Here is a 10,082-nt window from a genome sequence, read left to right as displayed (position 1 = left end):
CCCCAAACCGCATTTTCCCCCTGCCTGGAGGTGAGCTGTGATTAAAAGGAAAATACAGCTTCGCTGGCTCCAACAAGGCTGCCACTCGACTGTTCCCCTTGGCTTTCTGGCCCAAGTTGGGCAGTCTGGCCTGGCCATGGAGAGAAAGGGGCCCAGCAGACTCAGCTACCCCAGAGCTTGCTGAACCACTTGTAGATGCTCATCGGGGGCCCTCCCTGTCACCAGAGGCAAAGAGGGAGAGTCTCTAACCCAGGACTCCACAGGAACAGCTGATGGCCTAGGGAACCCACTCGATCAAGAAGCCCAGGCAAACAGGTGCACGGCCTTGACTCAAGGCCCAGAGAAGCAGAAACTGTCAGTGGTGAAGAAAGAGTCTCTTCCTCTTTTATTAAGTCCAACTAGATGATGAGAAGGACCAGAAACTAGGGTTGCAGGCTGACAGGCAACAGGGCCAATCAAGATAGCTTCTTGCCAGAAAATACAGTGAGGGTCAAGGTCGCCATCTAGGTGACGGCTCCTTCATGCGGCCTTCCATCCTCCAATCACTTGGTCTCTGGCCAGGAAGGGCCCTGCCGCATCAGCCCTGGCTGTCGCACCCCCCTTCCTGAAGGCTGGGAAGCCGGGAAGGTAGAATGTGGGGGCTGTCACAGATAGGTTCCCATCAGGTTCACGGGGCGCCCACTGTACCTCTTGGAAATGTCAGCTTCGATCTGAAAGACAGAGGTACCAAGTGGGTGGGAAGCAGAGAGGCAGGGGTGCCTTGCTGTGTAGAAACTGGGAGTCCCCCACCTGCTTGGCAGGTCTGCCTTTCCGGTCTCACCAGCTTCTGCAGCTCCTTGGTCTTCTCCAGCAGCAGATCCAACTTGGGCTCCAGGGCCGCCTGCTCCTGAAGCGCTTCCTGCTGCTTCTGCACCATCAGCTCCTTCTTCAAAGCCAGAAGCTGGGACTGCTTCAGCTTCTGCTGGAGAAACTCAGTCACTCGGTCCACATACCTGTGCAGGGTATTCAGGTAAGGGGTGCAGCCGAGCAACCCCGAGCATCCCCGTTCAGCTGCTGGGCAAGGCGAGGCTCAGGAAACCAAATCCCTAGCAGGCCTCTCAGCCTCCACACCCTTCAACTCCTTTGCGAGGTAGAGTGCTCCCAGCTCCCCTGTCCTACTTGGGAAGCACAGCCATCTTGCCCCAAGACAACCCCTGATCCCAACCGTGACAGCACCGCTATGGGAGGCAGAGAAGAGCTCTGGGGGGTCATGGAGAAGAGGAACACAAGGAGTCGGGGCTGCTCAAGACGGCAGAGCCCCACATCACGCTCCGGAACAGCCCGACGTCAAGGGGGAAACCAGACCTTGGCGAGGCCAGGATCATAAACAGGTGTTGCATTCGAAGACTGGTGAGCCGGCCGATCAGATCCTGCAGCGCCGACACCATGGTAACCATCTTTGCTTTGGTCTGGCCCTGCAGGATGGCGGGAGCCAGCTGGAACTGGCTCACGGACAAGATGTCTGCCTCCTCACTCATCTCCACGGCTCTCTGGGTCAAGAAGATCTCGAGCTGAGGGCAGAAGAGGATCTGGTTGAAACCAAGAAGAGAACTCAGACGTTCTCAGATGCTCAAAACGCAAGAATGAGACGTGAGGGTTGGACTCTGGGTGAGAAGGTGTTATTTCCTCTGAATACTTTTACTGCTAAAAACTTAGCAACTATAATGTGAGAGCTTGATGGGGCGCCTGGGTGGCTCAGTCAGTTAAGTGTCCAACTTCGGCCAGGTCAGGATCTCACGGTGCCTGAGTTCGAGCCCCATGTCCAGCTCTGTGCTGACAGCTCAGAGCCTGGAGCCTGCTTCGGATTCTGTGTCTCTCTCTTCTCTCTGTCCCTCCCCGGCTCACACTCTCTCTCTCTCTTTCTCAAAAATAAAAAATATTAAAAAAAAAAAAAAGATTTATAATGTGAGACCTTGAGGCAGCCTCTCACTGTCATTCTTCTGTCCCCTACTCCTATCTCAGGCCCTCTCAAGCCCTGGACACCTCTCCTTCCTCCCAGTGTATGGATAATAAGGACACACAGATTCAACGGGTTCTCTCTGCCCCAGTGAAGGTATTTTCTCTCTGTGAGGAATGAAATTCAGGGAACAGGAATCCACATCTGAGAAGCCCTGGATTAAGAAAAGGCTGGGAAGAATCTGGGAACCAGCCGCATGTCTTGTCACTCTTATTCTACCTTAGAAACTTGATCCCTTTGTCCTTCTCCGTCCTGGAGGCTAAGAGGGGCCTCTCTGGGCAGAAAGAAAAGGGAATAGGTGGGGACTAAGAACTTTGACGAGGACCTCACCAGCCAGCAGTCCACTGGGAAGGCAACAGGCGGAGATTAATACAAAGAGGAAGCGTCCTCCCAGAGGACGAAGGTACCTCCATGAGCTCATCAATGAACTGATTCCGGGTCTCAGGGTATTCAAGAAGTGTCAGGGCATCTGGGCCCTTAGCAACACCTTCTGGAGCTGCCAGGAGGAGAGACAGAGAAGTGATAAAGTTGCTGAGGACCACAGAAAAAGACCCTCAAGTTCGAGAGGTTCTGGTGGGTTAATATGGACACAAACCCATTGCCCTAAAGCTACTATCGATCTCATCCCAGGAGGATAGGGTTACCCTTTCCCTAACCGGACACTGCTACCAGCCACTACTACAGGCCGCCAGTCTGTGACAACGGGGCGGGAGGGAGGGGGAGGGTGCCCCCCCGCAGAGCTGGGCTCAGGGCCAGGAAAGGCCTCCTCTGCTCTGGTAGGCCGCGAAGTTTCATCCTGCACCGCCCTCTAGCGGCTCAGATCGCTGCTGCATCCTCTCCAGCAGTGGGCAGGGGGTCAGGTCACACCTCCAAGTCCAGCAGCCCTCCAGGAACCTCCCACCAGGAAAGGTGACCCATATCTGAGATCTCAAAAGTTGAGAGCTTCCAGACTTATAATGTTCCTCCACACTCACGTCATCATCAAGATTTTGAGAAAACAGTTAAATGTGTGAGAAGCCCAATCTTGGCAAGTGCATTTCTTCTTTGTTTCTAGAGACACGTTGGGGTGAGGGGCAGGGTGGCTGGCTTTTGAGCACTCACTTCTGCCAGGGCTACAGGGAGGGCTGCACTTACCCTGGGTTCCAGCTTCTAGCACTGTGATCTGCAAAGCGGCATCGTCTCCCCAGTCTATCCCATCGCCCCCAGTTTCCTGGGTAGAAAGCAAAGAACCCTGGCAGGGTTGCAAGAATCTTCCCCAGCAAAGGGAGCCGGGATAAACCAAAGCCCTTGATAAGTCCAAGGCCTACACATTTCAACTGTACGAAGGACTTACAGCCCTGACACAGGTGGTAAAGATGGCAGGGGGCCCATGTATGCTGCCACTCTCATCCCTGCTTAGAATTACCACCTGCCTGTACCTGACACCTTGCCCCAAATGCCAGGAGAAAAATGTCAAACCTGGGATATGTCACTGTGGAAACTGCCTCCCCCTGCCAATCTGGTCTGAAAGCTAGGGACTTTAAGAAATGCCTTTAGAGACAGACAACGCTTCTTTTATCACCAAAGCAGTGACCACAGAAAAGTGCTCAGAGGGATGGACTGTGAGAGCGTCCTAACCTTTGAGTCCGATTCCAGGGAGATGCCCCAGTCAATTTCGGCAGCCTGGGCAGAGATGCCAGAGTCCGTCCCTTCAGAAGCCATCTCCACCCCAAAGTCACCCCAGTCAATCTAGAAGGGGAAAAAAGTGTTAGCTCAAAGAAAGTGGGTGAAAGCAAAGGGGCCTTCCCCAGGGGCCTCAGCTGCCCCCGGAAGGGGCACTGGCACACTGTTCAAGTGCAGTGGCCTCCGCGCTCCCCAAAGGACCGCCCGACTTCAGAGTTCACGGGGCCGAAGGATTCCTAGATTAAAGCCAACAGGCTCACTGAGCCTCTTCAGTGCTCATCTACACTCTGGCCTCAAGGAGGCCAGAAAATTAAAGGAACAGGGCCCCCCTGGACCCTTCTATGTATAGTTTCTTCTTTTTTTCCTTCTGAGACTCTGAACTCAGTCAGGGTGGGGTGGGGAGGGGTGGAGCTGTGTTGGGGGGGGGTGAGGAAGCAGCTCTCACTTCGCTTATCGTCTTACCGCATCTTCTTCCACCGGCTCAGGAGGCTCCTCGAGGTGCGGCCGCTCTACCACAGAGGGCTCGGTCCCCGTCCTCCATTCGTACACCGTGGCGTTTCCCCGCCTCTGCACGAATCGCAGCATCGGCAGCACCTGCTCTGTGGGGCTGCAACGGAGCACCAGACTGACCCTCCCACTGCCCACTCACAGAGCCCCCACCGGGCGCCACCCTGAGCCCTGCGGCCAGATGGGCAAGGCTTCCACAGGTTCACGTATGTAAAATTAAACTCAAATGTCATGTCCGAAAACACAAGCAGAGAAGAGAGGACAGCAGGAAAAATAGGTCAACTGTCCCCGCTGCTGGAGAGAAAGAGGTCCTTTACCTTTCACACACAAACCCCACACAGGCCTGGTAGAGGTCAATGGCTTCGCCCAGAGACTGGGCCCCGGCCCCGATCTCAGCCAGCTGACTCGGCAGGTCCTTCACCAGGGCCAGCAGTTCTCTCCGGACGTTGTCTCCCTAAAGAGGATGGACGAGGGAGGCTAAGACAGGAGTGGTGGGAAGCGGAGCCCAGTGGGTTAAAGAAAATGCCCGGAGACTGGAGATGGGTGAGACACTGGCCCAGGAAGGGTGCAACCGGGCCGAGAAGGGAACCTTTCCCAGAAGCCAAGGAGCTGGGCTCAGGCCAAGAGGCCCCAGGAGCCCCCCTGCTCACCGTGATGCCGTACTGCTTGCATGAGTGGTAGAACTGCTCTCGCATCTCGGTGGCCCCTGCCTGGCCCTCCTCCTCCTTGCGACTATATTCTTGCTGCAGCTGCTGGCATTTGGCAATCTGCTTCTTCAGCGAAGGGATCTCGTAGTTGACATTCCGAACCAGGAGGCTAGAGAGTTCCACTGCGAAGGGCCCAGGAAATTCACCCCAGACGCCCACACCACAAGGCAAGCATGCCCCTGGGACACGCACAAATACACCGAGGCCTGGCAGCGGAGAGCACGGCCTGGCTCCCCCCACCGCCCACCCCGTTCCTCCCCTTCCCAGCCGTGGAACCTCACATAGCCACCTTATCCTCTCCAATCCAGTCCTCCTCTGTAAAATAGGGGCCAAAATATTTACCACGAGGACTAACAGAATCCATATGAAACAGGAGTACGATTCCTGGCATTCAGTAGATACTCAGTAAGCATCAGCTATTATTATTATTAATACTTGGGGGAAACATACCCCGAAGTACAATCGGCCCTGTAATTACTCTCAGGCATCCAATATGGCCTCCCGATGACCCATGCTTCCTCTGCCCAGTGGAGAAGAGGGGGGAGGTGGTCACCAAGAGGTCAGTGGGGTTGGGTCTATACATACTTCCCTGGTCAGGCCCGGCAAAGCCCCCTACTTGCCTGATCTTCCACTTTCTCCCAACACTCTTTGGGGAATTTCTTGGCCCACCTGGCAAACACTCATACCCCAGCCTCATCCCCCACACGGACTGTGCCTCCTGGAAGCCTAGTGTCCCAGAACTCTGGGAGTGGGCTGCCCCTGGACTCCAGCCTCCCAGGCTGGGCCACTTTACCTAGATAGATGTTGTCCTTCTCATACAGGGCTACGATCTCCTGCCAATCCTGGGTAAGAACGGAAATAGGAAGTGAGCCGGAATAGCACTCGGGCAGCCACATCTCAGCTCAAGCCGCACACAGCCTTCACATCACATCAGACGCAAACCCCTTGCCTTTCTACGTAACGCTGGCTGGACCACCCACTTCATTTTAACAACGTGGTGCCAATGAGCATTCCCCAAAGCAGCAGGCCTGAAAATGGAAACCCAGGGGTAGGATCTACTTTTGGTATAAACTTTGGGGATGGACGGAAAGCTCAGGAAATATGCTATGTAGGCATCTCCACCGGACCCTCAGCGAGACCAGAGGCTCTGACCCTGTAGACCGGATGGGTCTGGCTGCACATTAAGCGGCTTCAGCCACACTTGCCTTCATTCGCTGTGAAGAGTACCGGCCAAAAATATTTTTTGTGGAGGCTTCGGTGCCTTTGAGAAGGTCCACGATCCTTAGGCAGTGGAAGTAGTGAATGTCTAGACAGCAAGGAAGAGCAAAGACTCTGGGAATTATAGTATCTTGCCCACCTATGCTGGGCACATGGCTGACTGATGAATGTGCTGAGAATCTTAGCATGCATAGCTTTCCCCTTCACCATTGTGTGTTGGAAGAAACTAGCATGTACCCCCCCCCCCCAAATAAATCTTTCTCTAGGGATTAGTCCTAAAGCTAAACAATAAGGGAGGAGGTTGGCTGATATACAGTGCTCCAGGAAAGACGGGGCTCCAGCAATGTAGTCCCAAATCACTCACAGGATCCAGAGAGCAGCTGGGCGATCTCCTCGCTCTCTGGCATGTCCTGGATGGCAGCATTGATCTTCTCTCGGATGGTCAACACCAGACTCTGCCATTTCAGATTGCAGTGTCGTCTGTCGACCAGCCAGTCTATGTGAGAAACACCCAAATCATAGCATTCCCACTCATGACAGCCAAAACGCCGTCACTAATTCAAGTGAAATACGCTAAGACACTGGCTAAAAGTTGTGTTCATATTGGTTAAGGTGTGGGGGATCACGGGAAGATGGGAATAAAGAGAGCCTCAAAGGGACCCTTGGCGTTAAACAGACTCCAGCAACCTGACTTCATCGCAGTGTGACTTTTATAGAGCAACTGCCTCCGTGCAGGGATAAAGAAAAACTGTGAATTAGTCCTGACATCAAAGTGCCACTTTTGACTGCTCTAAATTCTCCATAATATTTTTGCTTCCATGAGTAATTATATCTTTCTTACTGACAGAGGATGCTTTTCAACTTCCACTTCCTCAGGGCTGGGATTAACCGTGACAATGGAAAATACAAGATGATTATGCCAAGTACCGGATGAATGAACAACTGCAAAGCCCCTAATACCTACAGCGCCCTACAGACTAGGTAACACCTGGCACCACGAGAATACCAATATGACTGACCTCCTGGAATCTGAGCCCAGATTTGTGTTTTTAGTAGAGCGGGTGGGGGGATGAGAGCCATGTACATTTCCTCAGGAGGAGAGCACTAAGAGCTAGGCTTTGCCATCACATGGTCCTGGCTTCTGATTATCAATTTGCTTAGGCAAATCTCTTAACCTTTCTGTGCCTTGGTTTCCCCACATGTAAGATGGGGATAATACGGTACTGGACACAAGAGGGAATGAAAGTAAAACATGGGGCACCGTGCCTAGCACATGGCAAGGACTCGAGAAATCCTAGTAAAAATCATTTTTACAATGTCAAGTGCTTAAAACAGCACCTGGTAGAGCCAACTCTGAATGAATGGTTGCTGTTCCATTGGTCCTTCCTATGACCAATGACAAGCTCATACAGCAAGAGTGCACAGGTGCTGCAGAACTGGGACAAATGTGAAAGGACACTACAGAAGCTCCATCAAGTGGCCACTGCACAGGACTGACCGAATGGTCCACAGTGGTGAGTCCAGAACCTTGCCCTTGTTAGTACACCTGCCAACTAGCCAAACATTGGGGTCCCACGCTAGCTATCACTTACACTGCTTCTGCTGTATTCCTCTAAAATCTTCCGAGAGAAAAATTCTGTAGATGTCATAGAACTAGAAGGGGACGAGGTAGTCAAACAGAGGTCATCTTAATGACTAAACTAGCATCAAATCAATTCATCCAATGAGCATTTTAAAATCCAGGAGCCGTGCACTCGCCCTGGAAAAGTCATAATGAAGAGGTCCTTGCCTGGCTCTGAACTGAGGAGGTATAGAGATCAGATACTGGCAGCAGGGAGATGGCCTGGCCACTAAAAGGTCTTTATTCCCAATTGGATCTCTGTCTCTCTTCCTCCTAAAATCAAGGGGAGATGGAAGCTTTTAAAATGAAAGGAAGGTAGGGGTGCCTGGGTGGCTCAGTCGGTTAAGCATCCGACTTCGGCTCAGGTCATGATCTCACAGTTCGTGAGTTCAAGCCCCACATCAGTCTCTGTGCTGACAGCTCAGAGCCTGGAGCCTGCTTCGAATTCTGTGTCTCCCTCTCTCTCTCTCTGCTCTCCCGCCCCGCTCATGCTCTCTCTCTCCTTCAAAAATAATTAAAAATTTAAAAAAAGAATTAAAACGAAAGGAAAGTAAGTTTTTTTTTTTTCATACAAAAAGCATCGACCCTGGGGGCTGACAAACTTAAGTTCCAATTTCAGATCTACTGCTTAGTAGCTGACCGTCTTTAAAGTAAGCCACTACTCTCTTGATGCCTGAATGACTTAACAACACGTGTTAGGAATGACGTGTTAGTAGAAGACGCAGGTCAAGTACAGACTAAGAATGGTTCCTTCCCGCTCTTCCTAGCGCCGGCAGGTAGCCACCGCAGAGGGCATAGAACAGGGCGAGTGGTAAGGGGCCTTGGGGCGTCACGGCTCCCAGCTGTTGGCAACAGGAGGCAATGGGCCGGGCTTCCCCCTGACAGCGGTTGCGCAGGGCGTCCCCTCCTACCGAGCAGCTTGCTGGTCTGGATGTCGATGGGCACGTGCTGATGGTCCTGGCGGGAAACACAGCGAGAAACGGGGCTTGAGCGCGGGGAGGGGGCGTGCCACCCGCGCGCTTATTTCCGGGGCCCAACGGCCACCTTGAGGGGCCAGAATGTTGGGCCGGGGAGGGCCGAACCCGGGAGGGAGGCCGGAGAAGCGGGTCTGGGACCGACGGGTTGAGCTCAGTCCAGGGGTGACGGACCAGTGCCCCATTCCCCCAGCTCCTGTCTCCACACCTGCATCTTTCCTCCACTTCCGCTTCCGGCCGGCGACCCAAGTCAGCCCCACCTACAACCAATCCAGAGCAGGCCTGGCCGAGCCTCAGTTTTGGCACAGTCGGACCTCCTCGGGCCACGTCGCCATCTTCCTCCGAGCCAATCGGGGCGCGCGCTCCACCCCTGGCCACAAGCCCCACCCACCTCGGGGCTCCGAATGGCTGAGCTCGGGAGGGGCGGGAGAACCGAAGACAGCCAATGGGAGACGCGAGGCGGGCTCAGAGCTGGAGAAGGGCGGGGACGCCGAGAAAAGGCTGCAGGGGCTGCGAGATCACGGCAGACGGCGCCGGAGAGTTGGTCCGGACAGCTTCCGGCCAGGTGGGCGCGGGGTTTACGGTGCAGGCATTACTGTGCTTGCAGACAGGGTCCTAGCGCCGACCCTGGAGCCTTGTAAGCCGTTAGAAATGCCTTCTTCCTGCCTTGCCTGGCTTTACTGCTCGTCGCACACTTGTGGCACTTGTCACACTTTACCTTCCCATTCAATTTATCTGATAGACGTGTGTTGAGCACCGCTATGTGTTGTGTGATTAGGACAGGAAAGGGGTGGAAGGAGGGTCAAGGGAGGCATTCCAAAGAGAACACCTCAACTGAATCTTAAAGGAAGGGCTACACAAAGAGGGGCCTGTGGGGAGAGGTGTTCCGGGTGGAGGAGACCGTCCAGACAAAGCTATGGAGGCCACAAACTGCAAGAGGGGTGCAAGGAACAACAGGCAGGCAGGACTGGCAACATAATTGGTGGGGTCCAGGGCAAAATGAAAATGTAGGGCCCCTTGTTAAAAAGTTGAAGAATTTCGGGGCGCCTGGGTGGCGCAGTCGGTTAAGCGTCCGACTTCAGCCAGGTCACGATCTCGCGGTCCGTGAGTTCGAGCCCCGCGTCAGGCTCTGGGCTGATGGCTCGGAGCCTGGAGCCTGTTTCCGATTCTGTGTCTCCCTCTCTCTCTGCCCCTCCCCCGTTCATGCTCTGTCTCTCTCTGTCCCAAAAATAAATAAAAAACGTTGAAAAAAAATTAAAAAAAAAAAAAAAAGTTGAAGAATTTCATGAGGGGCCCTGCATCAGGTCTCACACTCATGAAGGCGGCCGGGAAGGCAGGCCAGCCTCTGTGCAGTAAAAGGTTTGTGGCAAGGAGTGGCCAGAGAAGAGCCGTAAAAG

At 53.7% G+C, this 10,082-nt stretch overlaps 1 protein-coding gene across 3 annotated transcripts; it reads right to left on the bottom strand.

The window, feature by feature from the left end:
• Positions 1-359: 359 nt before the first annotated feature.
• Positions 360-9,023, bottom strand: CDK5RAP3 (CDK5 regulatory subunit associated protein 3). 3 transcript variants are annotated; one of them, XM_058702498.1, is made up of 14 exons: positions 8,894-9,023; positions 8,623-8,668; positions 6,455-6,586; positions 6,078-6,178; positions 5,666-5,714; positions 4,816-4,994; positions 4,483-4,619; positions 4,121-4,265; positions 3,614-3,724; positions 3,131-3,206; positions 2,404-2,492; positions 1,345-1,550; positions 821-992; positions 360-710 (listed from the first exon to the last, which is right to left on the bottom strand). In XM_058702498.1, exons 1-14 carry the CDS (start codon positions 8,897-8,899, stop codon positions 645-647), a joined length of 1,515 nt encoding a protein of 504 aa, XP_058558481.1. In that variant the 5' UTR covers positions 8,900-9,023; the 3' UTR covers positions 360-644. The 3 variants fall into 3 exon arrangements, with proteins under 3 accessions (XP_058558481.1, XP_058558482.1, XP_058558480.1); XM_058702499.1 differs by lacking the exon at positions 5,666-5,714 and having other exon boundaries at positions 8,894-8,987; XM_058702497.1 differs by lacking the exons at positions 5,666-5,714; positions 8,894-9,023 and adding an exon at positions 8,756-8,885.
• Between the last annotated feature and the right edge of the window lie 1,059 nt (positions 9,024-10,082).

This window comes from Neofelis nebulosa, chromosome 16 (genome assembly GCF_028018385.1).
Source record: "Neofelis nebulosa isolate mNeoNeb1 chromosome 16, mNeoNeb1.pri, whole genome shotgun sequence".
Classification (NCBI taxonomy): domain Eukaryota; kingdom Metazoa; phylum Chordata; class Mammalia; order Carnivora; family Felidae; genus Neofelis; species Neofelis nebulosa.
The sequence above is the reverse complement of the archived record's forward strand: the minus strand, read 5'-3'. Positions and strand labels throughout refer to the sequence as shown.